This window comes from Alexandromys fortis, unplaced genomic scaffold (assembly GCF_014885135.2).
Source record: "Alexandromys fortis isolate MF-2015 unplaced genomic scaffold, M_Fortis_MF-2015_v1.1 scaffold_222, whole genome shotgun sequence".
Lineage (NCBI taxonomy): Eukaryota > Metazoa > Chordata > Mammalia > Rodentia > Cricetidae > Alexandromys > Alexandromys fortis.
The window spans coordinates 851,655-876,574 of NW_026068108.1; the positions used below are offsets into that span (position 1 = coordinate 851,655).

Genomic DNA, 24,920 nt, shown 5'->3' on the forward strand with positions numbered 1-24,920 from the left:
TTTTTTTTTAAAGATTTATTTACTTATTATGTATACAACATTCTGCCTCCATGTATGCCCACACACCAGAAGAGGGCGCCAGATCTCATTACAGATGGGTGTGAGCCACCACATGGTTGTTGGGAATTGAACTCAACCTCTGGAAGAGCAGCCAGAGCTCTTAACCTCTGAGCCATCTCCACAGCCCAAACAAACAATTTTAAATGAAGGTGTGAACTACTACTGATTGGCTCCTTTCCCCCACTCCTTGAAGCTTGTTCTCTGCCCACAGTTCTTCATCCCTCCCTCCCTTTTCTCTATGGTGGAGGAGATGGTAGGTGATGAATGTCAAGGCTACAAACCAACCCCACATAAGTGGCACAAACCAGTAATGCCTATACTTGGGAGTCTAAGGCAGGAGGATGACCAGTGAGGCCAGCCTTGTCTATACAGTAAAAGCCCATCTCAAAAACAATAAAGTATACCACTGTGAAAAGCATAAGGCACTGTTACCTGGCAATATCTTTGACTAAAAGCACTAAAAGCATAAGGCACTGTTACCTGGCAATATCTTTGACTAAAAGCACTAGGGAAAAGCTGACAGCTAACGACATTCAAATCTGGTTCCTACAGCTGTAGTAATGAGGTAGAAACGCAGGAACCAGACCCGTGGCTTTTTCTTTCTTAGTGTTTTATTTTTTGCCATGCTGGGAGAGAACTCAAGGCCTTGTACATGTCAGAGCAGGGCTCTGCCTCCGCCCTACAGCAGCAGCCCTCAGAATCCCCTCATCACCTCTGCCCTACAGCAGCAGCCCTCAGAATCCCTCTGCCTCTGCCCTACAGCAGCCCTCAGAATCCCTCTGCCCTACAGCGGCAGCCCTCAGAATCCCCTCTGACTTTTTTTGTATTTACTTTTCTTTTTCTTGAAATAGTTTCATGTAGCCCAGGCTAGCCTGGACCTTCCAGACAGCTGAGGATAACCTTCAAATCCTGATCCTCCTTCCTTTACCTCCCAAGTGCTGGAATTATAGGTATGTATGCCACTATTCCCAGTGAGTTTTCAAATTGAAAGATACTGTTCTTTATAAAAGGCTTAATAAAGGGGCTGGAGAGATGGCTCAGAGGTTACGACCACTGTCTGCTCTTCCAGAGGTCCTGAGTTCAATTTCCAGCAACCACATGGTGGCTCACAGCCATCTATGAGATCTGGTGCCCTCTTCTGGCGGGCAGGCATACATGCAGGCAGAACATCGTATACATAATAAATAAATAAAATTTTTAAATAAAGGCCTAATAAAAATGATCAAAGGTCAGATGTGGTAGCATGTATCTTTAATCCCAACATTCATGAGGCATGGGCAGGCAGATTTCTATGAGTTTGAAGCCAGCCTCGTCTATACAGTGAGACCCTGTCTCAAACAAACTACACCCCCCCAAAAAATTCAAACAAGATACTAATTTTACAATCTCTGTAGAGCTCAAGAGAAAAAGAATTCTAACATGAGATCTAAGACACCATGAAGAAAAGTTCCAGTCTCACTGTTCCCTTTTATGTCTGAAAGCGTGACCTAGGGATTCCATACACAACACCATGATCTCTCCCAGTGCTGAGAAGACTCAGTAGCCATCAGAACTCAGGGGTGCTGCGTGGTGGGATACCGCGATCACATGAGCTGGAGGAACATGAGTATGACGATGCAAAAAAACCAGAAGTGGATCGAGTGATACAAAAGGCATTTCCCGTAAGTGACCCTTATCAAAAGATCCTGGGAAGGCCTCAGAAAAGCAAACACAAATGGGGAGCAAAGTCCTAGCTCAAAGCACAGCATTTCTATAATGTTTAAATGTCCTGACTTCAAACAAACAAAGCAGCTCACACAGAAGTGTGACTCCCCCAGCCCCCAAGACTGGGTCTCATTACATAGTCCTGGCTGTCCTGGAACTCACTCTGTAGACCACGCTGACCTCTAACTCACAGAGATCCACCTGCTTCTGCCACCTGAGTCCTAGGGATTAAAGGTGTGAGTCACCATGCCCAGCTAGGTGCAACATTTTATAAATCCCCATCGGATACTGGGCCCTGAATTCCAAAGTAAGTGCTGTACTCCTGCCCCATCATCAAGTTCAGTAAATAGTCAGATGGTTAAGACAGAGATGGGCACTGCGCTAAAAATAATAAGAAGACTTCTTTCATTTTATTTAGGATCTTATGTTTCTAAGACTGGATTAGCTGAAAATAACTGAGATGTCTCACAAAATTTAAAGTTTATATTTAGTTGGTTTTCTTTTTTGAGATTTTCTTTTTTGAGACAGTCTCATTCTGTAGACCTAAAACTTCCTATGTAGCTCAAGCTGACCTCAAATTCACAGCAATCCTCCTGCCTCGGCCTCCTAAATGCTGGGATTATAAACATGAGCTACCACACCTGGCTTTCTCCCCAACCACTTTTGTTTTGAATCCAGGGTCTCGTGTAGGTCAGGTCCCTGAGCTTCTGATACTTGTCTCTGCCTCTCACATGTGGGATTACAGGCGTATACCAACTGCACTCTTCTTTAAACTGAACTCACTCTTTCTAAACACTAAATTCTTTAAAATGAATGAATGTAGAAGTCAGGTGGTGGTGCACAAGTCTTTAATCCCAGCACTTGGGAGGCAGAGGCAGGCAGTTCTCAGTGAGTTTAAGGCCAGCCTGCTCTACAGAGCGAATCCAGGACAGTCAGGACTGTTACACAGAGAAACCCTGTCTCGAAATAGAAACAGAAATTGATGTAGAACCGGCTATGATGTAATCCAGCACCTAAGAGGCAAGCTTGACGTCAGCCAGGGCAGAAAAGCGAGGGCTAGGGAGAAAGGGATGCTGGACACTAGGTGCTCAGTGCAAAGAGCCTGATGCGAATAAGAAGCCTGGGGATCCAGCTCTGATCCCTGGAACCCACGTGTGGAAACAGAGCGCTAACTCCTACAAACTGTCCTCTGATCTGCACACAAATATAAAAATGTTTTAAAAGGATACTATAAACAATGGAAGCAACACTTGTGCAGACTTAGCAGTAACACCTGTGACATAAAGGACATCTACCATGTAGTAGAGACTGTAATAGGTGAGAAGCACTTTTTGAGCTTAGAATAAGACCCTTTCTCAAAAAAATTTAAAAAAATCCAGGAACTGGACAAGATGGCTCAGTGGGTAAAGCACTTTGCCAATGAGCCTGACAAGCTAAATTCAATCCCTGGAACACACAGAGAGCTGAAGAGAGCCAATTCCACAAAGTTTTCTGACCTTCACACAACTGCTAAGGAATGTGTGCACCTAACTCAGATCACATGCACAGTAACAACACCAACATAACTTACTAGCTGCTGATAGTTCAAGCACTGCTGGAAAACAGACCATGACGGAATTAAGATCAGATATGGAATGGATTATAAATGCTTATGTGATCACTCAGTCACCCAGAAGACGTTCTGGGAGATCGAACCCAAAGCTGCTTAACAGCAGTAGCCTAAGAGCTGGAGAAATGAGGACCTGAGCCGAACTGTTTAGAGACTGAGAGTTTAGGTGACATGTCTACAGGGACAGCCGAGACTGACACCAGGAAGGAGTTTAGGTGATGCGTCTACAGGGACAGCCGAGACTGACACCAGGAAGGAGTTTAGGTGACATGTCTACAGGGACAGCCGAGACTGACACCAGGAAGGAAGTTAGGTGACGCGTCTACAGGGACAGCCAAGACTGACACCAGGAATGGACGCTTCAGAAGTAGCTTAAATATTCTGTGCCTATGCCTCTTAGGTTCCTCTTTTGTTAAAAAAAAATTGATATTATTTAACTTTTGTTAAAGCAGGGTCTCAGGAGGCTGAGGCTGGGGGGGAGGGGATTATGAGTTTCAAGGCCATCTGGAAGACCTGTTGAAATCCTGTCAAGAGAAAAATAAAAAGTAGCAGTGGGTGTTGCTTGGAAAACAGTGCATGTAACTGAGGAGAATCAGAGGCTGGAACCCACCAGTGTGCCAGCAGTCTGCCCACAGGGAACTGGGGAGGCTTCTCTTTAAAAGAGAAGGTAGGGCTGGAGAGATGGCTCAGAGGTTAAGAGCACTGCCTGCTCTTCCAAAGGTCCTGAGTTCAATTCCCGGCAACCACATGGTGGCTCACAACCATCTGTAATGGGATCTGGTACCCTCGTCTGGCCTCCAGGAATACAAGCAGACAGAATATTGTATACATAATAAATAAATAAATATTTTAAAAAAAGAGAGAGAGAAGGTAAACATTAGAGACAGGCTTTTCCTGCATATCTGCTACGTGTTAAGCACCTCACTCTCATCATATGCTGTACAGTAGTGATTTCGCACTAATAAGGAGGTATTCTAACACTTGATAAATTTTGTTCCGGTAAGTTCTCACTATGAGGTTGATGCTGTCTTGAAACTCACAACCCTGCCTCAGCATCTTAAAACCTTCATACACGTTTCGTTTTCTCCTCGTCTTTTTTTTTCCTTCTCTTGAGACAGGATCCATTGTAGCCTAATGTAATATACAATACACTGGCAAATTGTCATATGCTGTTTGAGCTCACTGAAACACTCACTCCACGTTCAGGCCCAAGCACATCTGTCTCACTGCTGTCCAAGGCTCCCTGTCTGGGGGTGTACTGCCTGCTCCAAACTCTGTAATGAGGAAGGAAAAAAACAGCAAGCCAGCCCAGGAGTAAAACATCTTGTTCTTGGAACATAGAAGGTGAACCATGTCAACACACCTTACTATTATTTAGTGTGATATAAAGAGCCTACAGTGAGGAAGACAAGCTGGAGGAAGTCCAACATGGAAAGCTCACCCACGGACAGAAGGCAATCTGAAACTTCAGCAGACTGCCTCAGCCTCCCCAGTCCTGGGATTACAAGCAAATACAACACCCAGCTTAAATATTGTTTTTGTTTAAAATTTTAAACATCTATTTTATATGTATGAGTGTTGTGCCTGCACGTGCATTTGTCTGTATACCATGTGCATGCCTTGTGCTAAGGAGGAGAAAAGCCACTGAATCCCTTGGAATTGGAGTTGTGGGTAACTGAAAGCCTTCGTACGCATGCTGGGAATCAAATCCAGGTCCTCTGCAAGAACAACTGCTTTTTTTTTCTTTTCCATTTTTTGAGATAAGGTTTCTCTGTAGCTTTGGAGCCTGTCCTGGAAGTAGCTCTGTAGACCAGGCTGACCTCGAACTCACAGAGATCCACCTGTCTCTGCCTCCCGAGTGCTGGGATTAAAGGTGTGCACCACCACCACCGCCAGGCAAGAACAAGTGCTCTTAACCATTGAGCATACCTCTCCATCCCTTAAATATTGATTTATTTTTAATCAAGATACAAAGGTGGGAGGTTCAGTGGTAGAAGCCTTGCCTGACATTCCCAAACCTTGGGTTTGATCCCTAGTATAGAAATAGTATAAAAATAACTATGAGGGTGTGGTGGTATACACTTTTACCCTAGCACGCTGGAAGCAAAGGAAAGTGAATGTCTGAGTTCAAGGCCAGCCAGTCTACAGGGCTAGCAATAATAATGAAAGAAAAACACACGAAGGCTCAGAGAGTTGTCCTGAGGCTACACAGAGGAAGTATGAAGACAAAGAGCAGGACTACAGAATAGACTCTTGGACTCCCCCACTCTACGGCGTAACTTCTCTCTGGGTATGAACTGAAGATTTACACATACAAACTTACCAAGAAGCCAGCTATCTCTATGCATCCCAGTCTCAAACTGACTGCATAGAGAAGACTGCTGTAGCACGGAACAGTCCTGGAGGCTGCCCGGCCAGCGTGTCTCCACAGCCATCAGTGCCCCTCTGATGTCACACACCACCAGACAGTTCAAAGAATGCAGACCCTTGCCGTTCACATAAGAGAGGTCTTCAGCATTCGGTGCCTTGATTGCCACGTGGATACAGTCAACCACCCCTATGACTCCTGGCATCCCAGCCAGCCCACAGAACTCATCCTTCAGAGACTGGACGGCGGCCTCGTCTGCTGGAAAGTGAATAAACTGTGAGGCCCTGTCCACGAGGGCCTCAGTGACATTGGCAACACATCGGCTCATGGAGGCTTGGCTAATCCCAATTGCATCTCCCATCCGAGTCTGGAAGGAGCCCGAGGTATAGAAGCCCAATGCTGCCAGGATCTGAGTTTCTGGGCTAATAGCCCTAGATCGCTGAGTAGGTCGAGAAAGACTTGCCCCCAAGAGTTCCACTAAGTAGTAAATGAACTGTCGTGGAAATCCATACGTGGACATCAAATATTCATCAGTCACATCATCCAGCTTAAAACGGTCCAAGGTCCGGTGACCTCGGCCATACAGCAAGAGATCACAGTCAAGCACTGTTATTGGTATAGCCATAGCCTATGTAGATATACACATCTGTTTTTTCTGAATTTTTCCCAACGAACAGGTTGGCAAAAGAAGTGTCAGAATTCAACAGCTAAACCATTGGTTAAACGGCTCTGGCATTTAAAACCTTCTTCCTGCAAAGTAATTAAAGGAAAAAAAAAACAATTAGAGTTGAGTGGTGGTGGTGCACACCTTTAAGACCAGAATTTGGGAGGTAGAGGCAGGCGCGTCTGAGTTTGAGGTCAGCCTGGTCTACAGAGTGAGTTCCAGGACAGCCAAGGCTACACAGAAAAACCCTGTGTTGAAAGCAAAAAAGAAACAAAAACAAAAAGATAAAATAATTAGAAACCTACCAAAACCATACAAACTGACTCAAAACTACAACACCTTTCCAGCAATTCACTTTTTAACTCTGTATTTTTCTACACTAACTCACCGATATATGACAAATTTGGCCTGATTCTCAGACAATAGGAGTTCAATCTCAGTGACTCATTTCATGCTTGGCATTTCAACTGAGAACAGCAAAAGATTAAGGCAGGTGATGGTCTGTACAGCAGCCAGGAAGCGGCTTAAACACCTAAAGGCTTTGTCATGGAGGTTTGTTTTCCAAAGCCCTAAGTAAGGCTCCACCTTGTAAGTACAAGACCTTTGTGGGAGTGCTCAAACCAGTCTAACTAGGAAGCTAGGAGGGAAGAAAAGAAGTCCTTGACCCTGCTTGGGGACCTACTTCGTCTGCTGTGACGACTGGCATTCCCTTTATCTCTATTTTTTGTTGGTTTGTTTGTTTTTCGAGACAGGGTTTCTCTGTAGCTTTGGAGCCTGTCCTGGAACTCGCTCTGTATACCAGGCTGGCCTCGAACTCAGAGATCCGCCTGCCCCTACAGGGATTAATGGCGTGCGTCACCGCCGCCCGGCCTCCGCCTATCTCAAGGGGTCCAAATCCCAAGGCAGAAGGTTAGAAAGGAAGGCTAGCCAGTATGAAAAGAAAAGGAGAAACAAGTTTGGAAAGCCGGGGCCAATTTTACAACCCGCTTTCAAAATATTATTAAGGTCAGAGAGAGGGCTCCGAGGGCACTGGGGTGGGCTGCGAAGACTGCAGAAATGAGCCCATTCCTGACGTGGTGGAAGGCAAGAACTGTCTGACGCAATTTGTCCTGACGTCCACATCCCTGCCACAGCACGCCCCTCCTCCAATACGTAAACATACATTTTTAAAAAGTTTATTCCTTTAAAGGTTGTGCAATGAAAAGATACCAAACCCAGGCATGGTGGCTCACTGTAATTCCAGTACATGGGAGGTGAAAGCAATGGGAGTGCGAGGCAAGCCTGGACTACGAGAGAGCCAGCCAAAAAAAGAATAATAAAACAAGACTCCCAAGACTGGCCCAGCGCTAAGAGTAACGTCTGTAAAGTTGGACGCGGGGGAAGCAGCATGGCCGCGTGTTCCAGGACATCTTGAGCAACAGTACCTTCTAATCTAACCTGAGTTACACAGAGAGACCTTGTCTCAAAAGAGCAAAATACCAGCTTGACTGCTCGGGCACCCGGAGTCGGCGGCGGCTGGCACAAGATCGCCGCAGCGGCAGGGTTACCGGGCGCGCACCCCGCCTGCCCAGCCCGAGAAGCCCTCCTCCGGAACCCGCGGAGGCGCACAGGCCGCCACGCTGCGCAACAGCGGCACCGCCCTCTTCGCGTCAGCGCCCGCCCACACCGCGTCCTCGGCACCGCGGCCGCCGCGACCAGCGCTTCGCTCCGAACATTCCACACGGAGCCCGAATGGTCTCGAGCTCCCAAAATTCCTTTCCATGCACTCTTCTTTCCTAAGAGGCTTTAAAATTGTGCAAAAGATTTATTTCTGGAAAGAAACCAACTTTCATGGAGACTCTGAGGTACCGAAAAATTAAATAGGGCGTCTGTGCTGTAGCGAAAGTGCAACTGCTGTTTGACAGCTGCATTTCCCACACAGCGCCCTCTCTCCCCACCGCCTGCACCGAAGCGGATGAAAACAAACACTAACGATGGCGGCGCCGGCGGGTGACTGGTTGCTGGCTTAGGGCGGGAGAGATCGCTTGACGCGTGAAGAAGCAGCTCTGAGGAAAACTAGTTGACATCAGCCCGACAGTTTGCTCAGTTCTTGGAGGCAGGAGCCTCTTAAGGCGTGAGGTATCTCTCTACCACCTGTGCTGCCTATACCGCCCCGGAGCGCGGAACCCTCAGCCGGGAGGCGCGGTTGGCCGGCTCCGAGCCCCGGCCTCCGGAATGAGAGGTATGTGCCGTAGCTTCCCAGGTACTCACTTTTGGGAGTAATAACCTCCAGATGTTTCAGTGACCCCGAGTGGGAGGTCACTTATCTGCGTCCTCTGGGCCACCTCCTCGTGGACGCCCAAGCCGACCAGCGGAGGTTCAGCTGCCTAACCCCATCATTAAGTTTTCTACGGGAAATTGGTTTGGTGTAGACCCTGTTGGTTCTTGAGAGGTCCCAACCGTTACAGAAGTCCCCCTAAACTTCCTTGATGCTTTCTTAGCTATTTGGGTTAAGTCAAGAAGGTCTGTTGAAGATAATTTATGGGGTCGTAAGTAGGGCTTGGTTTTCTTTCATTCGATCAAAAAAAAAAATTGAGTGCCAAATATGTGCTCCGCGTGTAGGTGAGGGTGACTCTTGACTAGTGAAAGAAACGGGGCCCAAAGTTCACGACAGTCTTCTTAGTGGCAGTGAAAACCTGTGGAAACCTGCGACCCAGTCTCATTAAATAACCCTGGGAAAGTAAGAGGCTTAGAGCCTCCGTGGGCTCATCACTGTCACTGAGCTCCCAGTTCGTCTGCTCAGTTCAATCTGAACATTTCTTTTGCCCCCTTTTCTCGCTCTCCAGTGAACAGCCTATCACGTTGCTCTCTTCTGGGTTTCAGTTATGCCCCTGCCTCAGCCTCCTCAGTAGCTGGGACTACCGACCCAGACTGCCACCAGACCTAGTTTGGGAGAGATGAAACAGGGTCCAGCGACGTAGTCTAGGTTGGCCTTGAATTACTATTCCTCCATCCCCAGCCAAATTCGGGGTTTATCAAACATATGCCACCTCGTCTGGCTCTTGGAATTCTCTTAATTAATTATGTGTGTATATGTCTGTGTGTATCTGTGTCTTTGTCTGCCTCCCCAGTGTTGGCATGTAGCATCATGGTCACCCAAACAGTAGTTTTTGCCGCTATTGGTTTTGAGAGAGGGTCTTACTAAAACGCAGGCTGGCCTTCAACCTAGAGCAGGAAGTGGCCTTGAACTTCCGAACCTCTTACTCAGCCTCCTGAATACTGGGATTATAGGCATGAACCACCATACCCAACACTAAAGCCCGAGTTTAAATCTTATAAAGGCTTGTAAATCATTAAGTTTTTCCAGATCTTTTTAAACACCTGTCTGTTTGTCCCCATAGAGTTCCTGTGAACGGTGTGTTAAGGAAGTCTTCTGAGGGCCAGTGGAGGCTGCCCAGGCAGTCTCTTCTAATAGTGTCCCTTAGTCACAAGAGAAGGGATGGGAGTGTGAATCACCACTACTTAGGAAAACAATTCAGTGGCCATGTCCAGTTTCTCATGAGTAAAAGTAGATGTCTGAGCCAAAATTAATAGAAGCTGGGGATGGGGAAAAATTAAAAAAGGAATTAACAGTAGTTAGAACAGAATTATGGTTTTAAAGATGCTGCTTCCACTTTGGTTCACGTATACTTGAATAAAATGCCGAGGTAAAAGTCATTTTACAGTCTTTCTAATTTTAAGGAGTTTCAGCTCCTTCCCCCATTAGTATTGCCAGTAGCTCTTCAGTCATTTAAAGGTGATTTTTTAAAAAGATTTATTTATTATGTATACAACATTCTTTCTATGTATGCTTGCGCACCAGAAGAGGGCACCAGATTTCATTATAGATGGTTGTGAGCTAACACGTGGTTGCTGGGACTTGAACTCAGAACTTCTGAAAGAGCAGTCCATGCTCTTAACCTCTGAGCCATCTCTCCAGACCCAGAAGTAAGATTGGTTTTTTTGTTATTGTTGTTTTGTTTTGTTTGTTTTGGAATTTTTGAGACAGGGTTTCTTTGTAGTTTTTGGAACCTGTCCTGTAACTCAAGCTGTAGACCAGGTTGGCCTCGAACTTGCCTGCCTCTGCCTCCCCAGTGCTGGGATTAGAATCGTAATTTAAATGGTATTAAGATTAGAGAATTTAAGGCCAGGGTAGCTTCCCAGGATTTTATTTATTTATTTATTTTTAATATTTTTTTATGGTTTATTTAATGTGCATTGGTGTGAAGGTGTTAGATCCCCTGCAACTGGATCTTCAGACAGTTGTGAGCTGCCATGTGGGTGCTGGGAATTGAACCCAGGTCCTTTGGAAGAGCAGTCAGTGCTCTTAACCACTGAGCCATCTCTCCAGCCCCAGCCAGGATTTTAATCAATGTTAGCTCAAGGCCAACTTGGACTACTGACTGATTTTCAAGACAGCCAGAGATGTGTGTTGAGAATCTGTCTCCAAAAAAGAAAAAAGAAAAAAAAAGATACTGTTTTAAATAACTTTAACTTTTAGTATTTTCATGTTTACCTTTCATCTATCTCTCTTTAGTGTGCTTGTGCATAAGTCTGTCTGTGTCTGTGTGTTTTGTGAACAGGCATGTGGGAAGGTTCTCTCCACCATGAGGGTACAGAGTTCAAGCTCACGTCCCCAGACCTGGTTGCAAACACCTTTACCCACTGAGCCCTCACACCATCCCTCTAGGCATTTTTTTCTCCATGTATTTAATTGATGTGTTGTTTAGTGTGTAAACATCCATGGCTGTTATATTTCTACAGATTATATCTAATTTTTCCAGCAGAAATTCTGATTGTGTGTGTGCATACACCTGTGCCTGCACTCATGCACACACTTGCATGGAGGCATCCACATGTGCACTAAGGCGTGCACGCCTGAACTAAAATCGGGTGTCTTCTATTACCATCTTACATTTTGAGACAAAGTCTCTCAGCAAGCCTGGAGCTTGCTGCTTTGACTAGACTGACTGGCCAGAAAGCTTCCCACATCCCCTCTTTGTCTGCCTTCCCCAGTGATGGGTTAGAGAAGCTTGCTGTGTTGCTTGGCTATTCCACCTAGATCACAGGACCCCCCCCCCCCCAAACCACCATGGAGTCCGCACTCGTGTGTCCAGCACAGCTGTTGAGAGCAGAGAGAGCCAAGCCCAATTGGGGTAGGGTTTTTTAATAGTAGTGGTTGGGGTGAGGAAAGTTACAGGGTTCAGTACCCTGATTGACATTTCTCTAGGGGTCTTGGCAAAGGGGAATAGGTGAGTTCTAGGCTCAGGGACCTCCTGTAATATTGGTAATCTTTTTGTAAAATTGTTTTATTGAGCTATATATTTTTCCCTGCTCTACTTTTTTCCTCTCCATTCCCCTTCAGCCCTCTCCCATGGTTCCCATGCTCCCAATTCACTCAGGAGATCTTGTCTTTCTACTTCCCATGTAGTTCAGATCCATGTATGGATCCTTTTTGTTGTCTAGAATCTCCGAGACTGTGCACTATAGCCTGATTTTTCTTGCTTTATGTCTAAAAGCCATATATGAGTGAGTACACATGATATTTGCCTTTCTAGGTCAGGGTTATATTGAGTGAATATAATGTTTTCTAGATCCATCTGTCTGCTAGCAAATTTCAAGATGTCATTATTTTTTTCTGCTGTGTAGTACTCCATTGTGTAAATGTACCACATTTTCCTTATCCATTCTTTGGTCAAGGGGTATTTAGGTTGTTTCCAGGTTCTGGCTGTGACAAACAATGCTGCTATGAACATAGTTGGACACATGTCCTTGTGGTATGATTGAGCATCCTTTGGGTATATACCCAAAAGTGGTATTACTGGGTCTTCAGGAAGGCTGTTTCCTAATTTTCTGAGAAATTGCCACACTGACATCCAAAGGGGCTGTACCAGCTTGCACTCCCACCAGCAATGTAGAAGTGTTCCCTTTACCCACAACCTCTCCAGCATAAGTTGCCATCAGTGTTTTTGAGCTTGGCCATTCTTACAGGTGTAAGATGGAATCTCAGAGTTGTTTTGAATTGCATTTCTCTGATGACTAAGGATGTTGAACATTTCCTTAAGTGTCTTTCAGCCATTTTAGATTCCTCTGTTGAGAGTTCTCTGTTTAGGTCTGTACTCGATTTTTTTTTTTATTGGTTTGTTCTTTTGATGACCAATTTCTTGAGTTCTTTGTATATTTTGGAGATCAGACCTCTGTCTGATGTGGGGTTAGTGAAGATCTTTTCCCATTCTGTAGGCTGTCGTTTTGTCTTGTTGACTGTGTCCTTTACCTTACAGAAGCTTTTCAGTTTCAGGAGGTCCCATTTATTAATTTTTTCTCAGTGTCTGTGCTGCTGGGGTTATATTTAGGAAGTGGTCTCCTGTGCCAATGTGTTCAAGTGTACTTCCCACTTTCTCTTCTAAAAGGTTCAGTGTGGCTGGCTTTATGTTGAGGTCTTTGATCCATTTGGACTTGAGTTTTGTGCATGATGATAGATATGGGTCTATTTTCATTCTTCTACATATTTATATTCAGTTATGCAAGCACCACTGGTTAAATATGCTTTCTTTTTTCCATTTGATATTTTTGCTTCTTTGTCAAAAATTAGGTGTTCATAGGTGTGTGAATTGGAATTCAGGTCTTCCATTCTGTTCCATTGGTCCTCCTGCCAATAGAAATCTGGTAATCTTATCTAATGGTTGGAATGTCAGGTAGTTCCCTTTGGATGCTGCCCCTCCCTGGGCAATAGCAGCTTGTGGCTTTTCCTGGAACCTGGTGCTTCCTGCTGTGGCAGCTACCTGGGCCCTTTTATGTGTGGTGACCTTTTACGTGGGTGCTAGGAATGTGAAGTCAGGTCCTCATATTTGCATAGTAAAAATTTTACTCATTGAGACATTTCTCAGGTTGAAATTCTGATAATAATATCACATCTTTTCACTTTTTTCCATTGTTGCCTTCTTGTCTTTTTTTTTTTTTTAAATTAGTTGTTGTTGATATATTCATGTCATAGTGAGTATGTGGAGGTCAGAGGACAACTTTCTGGAGTCCTGTCCTATCTTTGTGTGTTCTGCAGATTCACGGTACATTACTGTTAGTGTTCATAAGTGTCATCCTTCTGTTTTGACCTTAATACAGTAGCACTTCCTTCTATTGGTACTGAATAACTAGTAAACTTGATATGGAACTTCCTATCTGACTAGACTCTGTTGACCAGCCCTAGCCTGAGGCTGTGTAGGCCCACCCTAGGGTGCCTCCTTAGTATAAATGACTTTCTCTGAAAAACAAGACATTTCACTCAAAATTTTCTAAGGTGTTTCTGTTATACCCAGATACACAAAGTCCCCCCAAACCAGAGACCGAGTCCCATATATAAAAGCAAAGAGCCTTTATTCCTACAAAAATTTGTGAACTGAACTCTCCTTGTGGCCAACCTATTGGCCTGATTTGAGAGCCCTGAGCGTAGTTGGGTTATTTCTTTATTTATTTAATTTAATTTAAATTGTTTTGGTTTTCTGAGAGTGAGTTTCTCTGTAACTTTGGATCTTGTCCTGGAACTCACTCTGTAGATCAGGCTGGCCTGGAACTCAGAGAGCTGATTGCGTCTGCCTCAGGGATTAAAGGCGTGTGCCACCACCACCCAGCTTTGGGGTGGGGTTTTAATAATAGCAGAGGGATTTTTTAAGGTTCAGGACTCCTGATTGACTGACATTTGTCTAGTCCCCTGGCAAAGAGGGAATGGGTGTGTGCTGGGCTAAGGGACAGCAAGTGATCTTATTTACAATAGTTGGAACATTAGAATTGTCTTTGGATGGTCTTGTTCCTGGGTGGAGCATAGCTGGTCTCAGTTTGTGGTCTTTCTTGGAAGCAGATAGTGCCTTAGGGTAGACTGAGACTCTGGCCTACCTTCCTGTTGGTCTATAGATCCTGTCTTGGCCATGACCAAGCTGTCATGGGTTCTACTGTTTCAAGCTCAGGACAAATCCTGTAATAACTTGTGTTAAAACAAAAAGATACCTGTAACCCAGCACTTGAAGGTGTGATAGAGCTGTGAGTTTTCAGCTGGCCTGAGCAATATAGTGATGCAGTTCCTTATAAAGCAAATCTGTGCTGCCTAGAAATGGGTCAGTGGTTAAAAGCACTGACTTATCTTTCAGGAGACCCAGATTTAATTCCACAAGGCAGCTTATTGTAACCCTCTTTCCAGGGAATACAATACCCTCTTCATGGACTGTGCATGCATATGGTGCCCAGTACACATAAAATAAAAATAAGTATCAGAGGAAACACTAAAACTAATCTGGGTGGTACCATCAGCCTGAACCCCCATTTCTTGGTGAGATCTGGAGCTGAAGGTCATCCTCTACTGTTTCCTTGGGAATAAACCAAAACAAAAGGGATGGCAACAAACTAGAAAACAAGGCAGATGATGAAAAGAGTATATGGGAATGTACAGTCATCCAGTTCCTTAATGGAATTTAGAGCCAGGCAGTTGTGACACATAAGGTGGATCTCTTAGTTTGGGGCCAACCTGGCCTACAGATTGAGTTCCAGAACAGCCAAAGCTACACAGAGAAACCCTGTCTCAATGAAAAAATAAAAAGTCAGATGGTGGTGCTTAGGCCCTGTGGAGCAGTCACCCCCTCAGAGCCTGGGTGTGGGCACAGATAAGGAAAAAAAAAAAAAAAAAAAAAAAATCTGACCTCAGATGGGCGGTGGTGGCACACGCCTTTAATCCCAGCACTCGGGAGGCAGAGGCAGGCGGATCTCTGTGAGTTCGAAGCCAGCCTGGTCTACAAGAGCTGGTTCCAGGACAGGAACCAAAAGCTACGGAGAAACCCTGTCTCAAAAAAAATCCAAAAAATAAAGAATTTTTTGTTGGCTAATTTATTTTATTATTATTATTTGGATTTGAGACAGGGTTTCGCCACATGAGTCCGGCTGTTCTGAAACTCTCTGTAGACTAGGTTTGCCTTAATCTCAGAGACCACCCACCTCTGCCCCCCACATGCTGGGATTAAAGATGTGCTTCACAAACACCCATTGCTAATTTATTCATTTTTTAAAAATATTTATTTATTTATTATGTATACAATATTCTGTTTGCGTGTATGCCTGCAGGCCAGAAGAGGGCACCAGACCTCATTACAGATGGTTGTGAGCCACCATGTGGTTGCTGGGAATTGAACTCAGGACCTTTGGAAGAGCAGGCAATGCTCTTAACCACTGAGCCATCTCTCCAGCCCCCTAATTTATTCATTTTTATGTGTGTGTTTTGCCTACATATATGTTCGTACACTACATACATGCAGTGACTGTGGAAGCCAGAGAAGAGTGTCAGACCCTCTGGGACTGAAGTACAGATGTTGTAAGCTATCTTGTCTTGCTGGGAAATTGACCCTGGGTCCTAGAAGACCAGCCAGTGTTCTCAGGCTGTCTCTAAGCATCTTTTTAGCCCATTTTCAGTATCTCTTTGGTCCAGTGAAGCTGCTGTATTTAGTGTTCTCTGACTACTTGGGTACTTTTGTCATCTAGAACATTATATGCTTCCTCCCTCGCTGTCTTGTTTGTTTTTGAGGCAGTGTCTCCCTTGTCATCCTGGCCTAGAACTTAGTTGTCCCAGAGCTGGGGTCAGAGGCATGCCACCATACCTGCCTTTCTCACGGTCTTCTGATTTTGCGAATGTCTATGTCTGTGTGTGCGCCAAGGAAGCCAGAGGCCAGCAATCTGTCTTCTTACATCACTCTCCACCCTGTGTTTTGAGACGGTTTCTCATTGAACCTGGCCTTTGCGGATTTGGCTGTGCTGTCTTTACCTCCCCAGCACTGGTGTCAGCACAGTTCTCTTGCTTGTGTGGCAGTCACTGTACTGACGGAACCACACCCTCAGACCCTCTCTTTCTTATTATTTATCTACTTCCTTATTAGGCAGGATCTTCCAGTGTACCCCAGACTAATCTTTATCTAGGTAACCTCCTGCCTCTACTTCCTGAGTCCTGGGAGTTCTGTTGTGTTCTACAGTGCCTCTTCTATCATTTTAAGGGTGTTTTGAAAGGAACAGAAATAAACATTGAAAACTTTACTCTTAGCCAAGTTATTCATGTTATTTTGTTGATGATTTAATATTTATAAATTAATTGGTAATAGAGTTCAGAGATAGGCCCTGAGTTCAGTGTCCAGTACTAACTCACAAACTTGTAAAACAAAACAATAAAAAACAAACAAACCAAATACTGAAGCCCCCAAACAGAGCTTATCAATCATTTCTGGAATTTTTGTTCTACTTTTATTTCTGGGAGTTGGGTTCAAGGCCTCAGGCATAGGAGGTAAGCACTCTCCCACCTGAGCTGCACCCCAACTGGGATCTGGATTTATTGAGATAAGTCTGTATTTGTTACCCAGTCTGACTTTAACCTCACAAGCCTCTGGCATTGGCCTTCTTAGTGCTGGATTATAGATATCTGCTGTCATACGCAGTTTTAGATTTTTTTTAATTTATCTGTTTATTTAAGTAAAACTCTTCTAATTTCCTTTTTCAGTTAAAATTACCATTTCAGTGGACTGGGGGAGAGCTCAGTGGCAGAGTGCCTGCCTGGTCTGCATAAGGTCCTGCTTTTGATTCATAGCCCTGAACCAACAAAAAGAAACTTTAAAACTAAGGTAAGTACAAGAACCTGCCTGTCTTTCCAGTCAGGTGACCTTTCCCTTTAGTTCATTGTTGCCATGTGCACTTAAATCCTGTTCTAGAATTTTCCAGCTGGCACTTAGTTCTTGGTAATATGACAATTCTTACAATGGTGGAATTAAGTTTTTCAGATAATCCTTTTAAAGCATTTAGTATGCTACAAGTCTGTACATGTGCTTTATATTTTGAGCATCTCAAAATTACTTGTTATGAACTCTGTTAGTGAAAATGTTATGGGTAGAATGTTGCAAAATTAAAATTTTCTACTTAATGGCTAATACATCACGTTGTTGTTATTTGTCTAAGTATCAAAGAAAGGTCTAAATTAAATGAGAATACTTCTCAGACAGAAGCTCCAAGTAGCAAGTCATGGGGAAAGACTGAAGTATGTTCACAACTTAACTGATTTTCGTTGCAGAACTCCCACCCATTTGCCTTTCTGGTTAATATGTCCAGAATTAAATTTCAAAAACCAATCAGTGTTCAAGGAAAGGGAATTTTCATTAGCTGTAGGCTAGGTTAAGAAGCAGGTATTGGTAGGAAGGAATCAGATTTATTCAGGGGCCAAAAGTTTTGAAAAGGTAGTAGAACTTATTCCTCAGAGTTTTCATCTTAGGGGACTTAGAGTTGTAAAGGACATTCATGGGGGCTTGGAGAGGAGCAAGGTCAGGATGCTACACACAGCCAGGGTGGCTAAGTAGCCTCTTGTGTCAAGAGAAGGGTCCCTGCTATAGGAAGGAGAACCTGAGGTTTATAGTGGGATGACTGCAGTACCTATCTGTTCATGATTTAATTTCCCCACGTGCTCTCATTTTAGGAAAGGCAACACATCCATTACTTGCACTTCTCTCTGCTTAGCTGTCTTGTTTCTCAGCAAATTGGAATTATTATTTTAATTGTTCCTTATAACTGTGATAGTGTCCTTAAAACCTTGATTAAAGCTGGGTGGTTGTGGTGCCTGTGCCTTTAATCCCAGCCCTGGGGGGGGGGGGGATGGTGGATCTCTGTGAGTTCAAGGCCAGCCTGGTCTACTAGAGCTAGTTGCAGGACAGACTCCAAAACAACGCAAAGAAACCTGTCTCGAAAAGCAAAAAAACAAAACAAAACAAAAAAAACAAAAAAAAAAAACAAAGACAGCCTTGATCAAACTAATGTATTTCCCTCGTTACCTAGCAAGTGTGTGTGTGTGTGTGTGTGTTGCTGGTTCAGAATCAGTTCACTCCACTCACTCTGACTTTACATGGGGATAACTGAAAGTCACCCTGAAGTCGTCATATTTTCTGGCTTATCGACAGTCCGTGACAATGCTTTACTATAATTAGTCCCTCGATGGTCTGCTTGAGCTTTACAGCCTACGCTTGCAGAAGGCAAAGTAATCCTCCAAGTGATTTTCTTCTAGACAAGCAATACTGTCTGCATTACTGTGATAGATGTGAAAAAGAATCGTCCACTCCCCCCCCCCCCCAACAGATTCTCCCCAGTAGCCTTTAATAGCTGACAGGGTAGTAAAGAGAAGAAAAGTTCAGTCATGGGTCTTATTTTTGTTGTTGTTGTTTATTCTGTGAGTGGGTGTGTGACTGGCGCGCTGGAAAACCACAAGATAGCCTATGTGTCAGTCTCTAACTGCAGCCTCCTTTGAGACAGGGTCTCTTGTTCCATGCTGCATGCTTCAGACTGGTTAGCCTTTGATTTCCAGGAGTTCTCCTCTCTCTGCCTCTGTCTTCCTGTAGCAGCCCTGGGATTACAGATGGGCACTAACACCCCAGATGTACTCAAGGCCTCACACTTGCCCCCTCAGCCATCTCCCCAGCCCCATGGATCTCCTTTTAAAATTCGCACCAAGTTTCCCTTTTTAGTCTTAGGGTACTTGAAAGAGCAAAACAAAAAGTAAAGCTACTATCTGTTTATCTTGCAAAGGCAAATGGATTGATTATAAGGGAGCAGCAGGTACTGCTGCTCTAGAGATCGCTTTCTCCCCGTGGGGCATCAGCCCCTTTTGGGCCACATTATGTAGCTACCCAATTCCTTCAGAGCTGCCAATTGTACAGAAAGTCACAAAATCCATAAAGTATATACTAGTAGTTCTTGTAGCAAGAATCTAATAATTCTCTCCTTGAGTGTAAAGAATAGGGCAGTGTAATCCTACAGCGCATTTTTATCTCCCGTCCATCTCTGTATTGCTCAGAACCTTGGGGTGGGGAACCCTGTTAAAGGACAACAATACAATCATTTACGGTTCCAAGCTGGCTTTATTTTAGGTCCTATAGTTGAACAGCTAGGAAATAAATGTTCTGATGAGCTGAGCAAAAAGAGTCTTTATAGACAGAAAGGGCTCAAGAAAGCAGACAAGAGATACATGAAAATTTGTAGCTTCATTTCAAAGCCCATGTTTTTGAAGTCATATCCAGAAATATCATTGCCCATACCAATGTCATGGAATTCTGTCTATTTCTAATGCTTTCATAGTTTCAAGTCTTAAACATTAGGTCTCTAGCCCATTTTGAGTTGAAATATTTTTTAATATAATGAGACAAAAACTACACAAACATCCAATTTTCCTAACAAACGCTGTACTTTAAAAAGACTGTCTTCCTCCGGGCGGTGGTGGCGCACACCTTTAATCCCAGCACTCGGGAGGCAGAGGCAGGTGGATCTCTGTGAGTTCGAGGCCAGCTTGGTCTACAAGAGCAAGTTCCAGGACAGGAACCAAAAGCTACGGAGAAACCCTGTCTTGAAAATCCACCCCCCCCCCCAAAAAAAAAAAGACTGTCTTCCTTTTCGGAACTTTTTGCACCTTTTTAAAAGTCATTTGAAAGAAAATGTCGGAGCATTTCTGAGCTTTTATTTTGTTTATTTTGTTATTTTTATTGTGTTTATGCCCATGCCTTCCTGCTCTAGTCGCTCTCTCTCTGTGCATTTGGAAGTCAGGCTGTATGAGAATCTGTTTGATTTATTTATTTATTTCTGGTCAAGGTTTCTGTGGCTCTTCGGATAGTTTTCCTGACTCTATACACGTTTTGGGGTTATTTCTGTTTATGTAATAAATGTCATTGGCATTTTGATAGGAATTGGACTGACCCTGTAGATCAGTTTGGGTAAGACATTTTTAAGATTATTAGTTCTATGGCTGGAGAGATGACTCGGCAGTTAAGAGCACTGGCTGCTCTTCCAGAGTTACCCATCTCCAAATCCCACCACCCACCTGACAGCTCACAACTGTCTGTAACTTCAGTTCTAGGGGATCTGACACTCTCACAGAATATATCCAGGCAAAACAAAAGTGAACATTAAATAAATAAATAAATCTTTTTAAAAATAAAAATAAATGTTTTAAGATTATTAATTCTACTTAACAAACACGGGATATCAGTTTACTTATGTATTCAATTCCATTTTTTATTGTTCTATAATTGATAAGAGTCTTTAGGACGAGGCTGGAGAGATGGCTCAGAGGTTAATAGCACTGGCTGCTCTTCCAGAGGTCCTGGGTTCAATTTCCAGTAACAGGTTGGAGGTGGAGCACAACCATCTGTTATGAGATCTGGTGCCCTCTTCTGTTGTGAAGGCATATATGCACACAGAACACTGTATACATACATTTTAAATAAATTAAAAAAATAAAGTCTTTAGGACTCTGGTTCTCAATCTTCTGGATGCTGTGACCCTTTAATACAGTATCTCATGCTGTGGTGACCCCCAAACATAAAATTGTTTTCATTGCTACTTCATAACTAATTTTGCTACTGTTATGGATTATAGGCAGGATATCTGATATGCAACCTCTGTGAAAGGGTTGTTCAGCCTCCAGAGGAATTGCAAGCCCCAGTTAAAAAACACTTCTGTGGGGTATTACTGGTTTTTGTTTGTTTGTTTTCTTGAGTTTGTCCTAGAACTTCCTATGTGGACCAGGCTAGCCTTGAACTCACAGATCCTCCTGCCTCTGACTTCCAAGCACTAAATTCATAGCTGCGTGCTATCATGCTTGACTTTCAATTACTTCTTTGCCTATTGAGTGCATTTCCCTTTTTTCTTTTTTGCATGTCTTTGTGCATGTGTGGTAGCACATGAGTGTACATACATATGTATGTAAAGGTGCACGAGAAGAACATGAGTGTACATGTATCTGGTGGGGGTACCCATGGAGGCCAGAAGAGGGCTTCTTATTATTTGGAGCCAGAGATACAGGCATCTATGAACTGACATGGGTGCCGGGATGCAAATTCCTGTCCAGCAAGTTGTCTTAACTGTTGAGCTATGTCTCTAGCTCTGTGGATGATTGCTCTTATAAACCTTATTACTAGAATAATGTTGGGCATGAGTCTTCAGAAGCAGGCCTAAGGAAGCAGAGTGTTCTCTGTCTTTGATTCATAGCTCTGTTTTCCCCCTAGAGAGATGATCATTGTTACAGTCTTGAGGTCCCCAGAACCTATATAAATATAACTGGGCAGGGAGGTGGGGAGTCTACTTGTAAGCCCCGAACTACTGAAACAGAGATCTGTGGATCCCTGGGATTTGGTAGCCACACAGCCTAGACTACTTGTGAGTTCAAGGCCAACGAAAGACATTCAAAAAGAAGAGCTGGGCTATGTTAATTGTCCTCTGTCCTCCACATACAATCTTTTCTCTCCTTTACTGCTGCTATTAGATACTACCCATAAAGAAATTCAACTGGCTTATCTTGTCTGGTAGGACATCATAAAATTCTAATTGCAAAGCAACAAGAAGAAACCTCCCATTGCATTTCCCCACCCAGTCTGCTAGCATTAGCTCATGCCCTTTTTCTCCACTTGTCCTTCATGTGATTGCACAGCTTTTAGTTGTGCCTGTGCAGTGAAGTTTAGTTTCACATTGGAAGTCTCTGCTTTTCCCCTTCTGTCGAAGATCAGCTTCAACATGCCTCTTACCTTCCAGGGTAGGAGCGCGAGGATTAGAATTAATAAGAGGAACAGAGATAGAAGAGACAGAGCCACAGAACAGCATCAGGAGGGAAATTGAGTGAAAATCGTTTATTTTCAGGTTGAGGTAGAGCTACAAGCCAGTGACCAGTTGTTTTGCTTTTCTGACCTTCAGGTAGGTCCCCAATTTCTGTCTCTGGGTTTGTATTAATCGTGCTACACTTAAGAGCCGTTAACATGGCTCAGTGGTTAAAGACACACTTAAGTCTAATAATTTGTATTAGATCTGAGGACCCATGCAGTAGAAGAACAGAACTGACTTCCACAAGTCAATTATAACATGCATGCATACACACATACACTCATATAATATTACAGTGTTAGGTAATGTAAATGTTAAAAAATTTGAACTTAGAAACAACCTAAATGTTTCATTAACAGATTTGTGTGTGTGTTTTATTTTTATTTTTCCAAGACAGAGTTTCTATGTGTAGCTTTTGGTTGTCCTGGACTCATTCTGTAGACCAGGCTGGCCTTGAACTCACAAAGATCATCCTGCTTTTTGCCTCCCCCTTTGCTGGCATTAAAGGCCTGTACCACCACTGCAGAACAGCAGTAGATTTTTATCTGTTTACTTTTTGATTGTGTTGCAAAGGATACAACCTAGGAGCACTTTCTCTACCACTGAGCTCTACTTCCAGCTCAGTACAATTCACTTTAGAAACCACCCTGTCTTCATAAAGGGAAGCCCTCTGTAAACTGCTGCTGTGTGCAGCAGTGGAGAGGGTTTCTTTATGGTGATGAAGTCAGTGATGATTACCTTTTAGTTTTTTGTTTGTTTGTTTGTTTATTTTGGTTTTTCGAGACAGGGTTTCTCTGTGGTTTTGGAGCCTGTCCTGGAACTAGCTCTTGTAGACCAGGCTGGTCTCACAGAGATCCGCCTGCTTCTGCCTCCCAAGTGCTGGGATTAAAGGCGAGCGCCACCACCGCCCAGCTAGTTATTTTATTGGCTGGACCTTTAGGAATATGTTAAAAATGTTTTATAGCTTGATTTGGAATGAGATTCTCTAATAACATATCAAAATATTTACTATTCTGTTTACTCAAGAATTGTGCTAAGTGTATGTTAAATCGCAATACATTATTCAATAAAATTAATTTCCTGCTTGAATGTTCTCCTTTGTTTACCCGTTCCTTTAAAACCATTCTCTTTGACTTGCCTGTGCTGTAGAACAGTGTTCTCAGGCTGTAGGTAAAACAACAGGCTAGGACAGCCTTCTCACAGGAGCCACCTAAGAGCATCAGAAAACGCAGTGTTTATATCACGATTCATAACAGTAGCAAATTAGTTAGGAAGTCGTAGCAAAAATTATTTTATGGTTGGAGTAGCCCCAATGTAAGGAACTGTATTAAGAAATGTAAGGTCTGCAGCATTAGGAAGGTTGAGAACCACTGTTGTAAAATGAAATCATTAAATCTTACTAAAGTTGCTTTTCAGTTTCCCACATGTAAACCCTGGCACAGCTACGTTCCCTTCTACTGTAGTCAGCTCTCCTAAAGTCTCCCACCAATCGGGTCTGCCCTGGAGCGTTATCCTTGACCTCAAGCTTGGATTCTTGTCAAGAACCAACTGGTTTCCTTGCTTCTCATTCTGTGAATCAATCTAGGCTTTATCAGTCAGTAAAGTTATCTCAGATGAGGGGCTGCTCCCAGGGCTGGAGGAGGCTGTGTCTGTGGCGCAGTAGGCATGCTGCCCCCTGTGCTCTGCTGGCATAGCTCTTTTACTTCCCTGTCCCTTCAGACATTTGAAAACGGATACTTCGCATCTCCAGACATCTCTTACTCCCTTACTAACATGGCCGGTCATGCTTTTTTTTTCCCCCCCCAAATATTTACTTGCTTATTTAGTCATTTCAAACCAGTTCATACCAGTTCACTCTAGGATGTATGAGGAAGCATGGGCACCTATGTGCTTTGGAAATTTCTGAACTGCTTTCAGATTTAAGTGTTTCCCATATGAGTTTGTTATTCTGAAGAAAGGACTTCTTTCTTGTTTTTCAAGACCGGGTTTCTGCCGGGTGGTGGTGGCGCACGCCTTTAATCTCAGCACTCGGGAGGCAGCCTGATCTACAAGAGCTAGTGCCAGGACAGGCTCCAAAGCTACAGAGAAACCCTGTTTCGGGAAAAAAGAAAAAAAAAAAGACAGGGTTTCTGTGTATTTCTGGCTGTCCTGGGACTCACTCTGTAGTCTAGGCTGATCTCAAACTCACAGAGATCCGCCTGCCTCTGCCTCTTAAGTGCCAGGATTAAAGGCGTGCGCCACCACCGACCAGGTCCTTTGGTATCTTTAACTGAAAGATGATTTCCTCCCACTCCCATGTGACTATTGTACTCCCGTCTGCTCTGACATCGATCTGGATAAAGCATCGATCATACTTGTCATCTCTTCTGTCCTGTTACAGGTTCTTACAGGCGATGGAAACTGATCTCAGTTCCCAGGACAGAAAGGACCTGGACAAGTTTATTAAATTTTTTGCACTCAAGGTAATATGTTCATTCTCTTCGGCTCCCTTGGTGATGGAGCATAACAGCCTGCCAGCTTGCCCATTTTCAGGGACACTTGTGTTGTAAACCAAGCTGTGAAGTGTGGGGATAGGACTGGGGGTGTAAGTAAAAAGTAGCTCCAATTTTCCACAGCTATTTGTTCAAAAGAAATGTTTTAAGGCTGTGTAGAAATGTCAAACTGGTATGCCAGGTTATTGGCACAGTGTTCCCTTGGGGTGGGAACAAAGACTGTGCATCTTCCCACAGCGTCAGCTCACTGCAACACCCATGTTACTTGTCATTGCTGTGACCAGATTCTTGACAGGAAGCAAAGTAAGGGGAGCAGGTTTGCTGTCTCACAGTTGAGGATGCAGTCCCCGGTGGAAGCTGGAG

General features: G+C 43.8%; 2 protein-coding genes across 7 annotated transcripts in view; one reads left to right on the top strand and one right to left on the bottom strand.

Annotated features, from left to right (window-relative positions):
* The window catches only part of Harbi1 (harbinger transposase derived 1), a 9,667-nt gene extending 1,630 nt beyond the window's left edge, over window positions 1–8,037 (bottom strand). The window contains exons 1-2 of one of the 3 annotated variants that reach the window (XM_050124325.1): window positions 7,885–8,037; window positions 5,697–6,491 (exon numbers count right to left, since the gene is read on the bottom strand). In XM_050124325.1, the coding sequence (XP_049980282.1) occupies window positions 5,697–6,366 (670 nt within the window). In that variant the 5' untranslated portion in view covers window positions 6,367–6,491; window positions 7,885–8,037. Of the gene's footprint in view, window positions 1–5,696; window positions 6,492–7,829 lie in introns of all 3 variants that reach the window. The other 2 variants (XM_050124326.1, XM_050124324.1) reach the window with 2 other exon arrangements.
* A 257-nt stretch (window positions 8,038–8,294) lies between these two features.
* Window positions 8,295–24,920, top strand: part of Atg13 (autophagy related 13) — a 40,336-nt gene continuing 23,710 nt past the window's right edge. The window contains exons 1-3 of one of the 4 annotated variants that reach the window (XM_050124316.1): window positions 8,295–8,626; window positions 16,943–17,063; window positions 24,446–24,527. In XM_050124316.1, the coding sequence (XP_049980273.1) occupies window positions 24,459–24,527 (69 nt within the window). In that variant the 5' untranslated portion in view covers window positions 8,295–8,626; window positions 16,943–17,063; window positions 24,446–24,458. The remainder of the gene's footprint in view (window positions 8,627–16,942; window positions 17,064–24,445; window positions 24,528–24,920) is intronic. The other 3 variants (XM_050124317.1, XM_050124318.1, XM_050124320.1) reach the window with 3 other exon arrangements.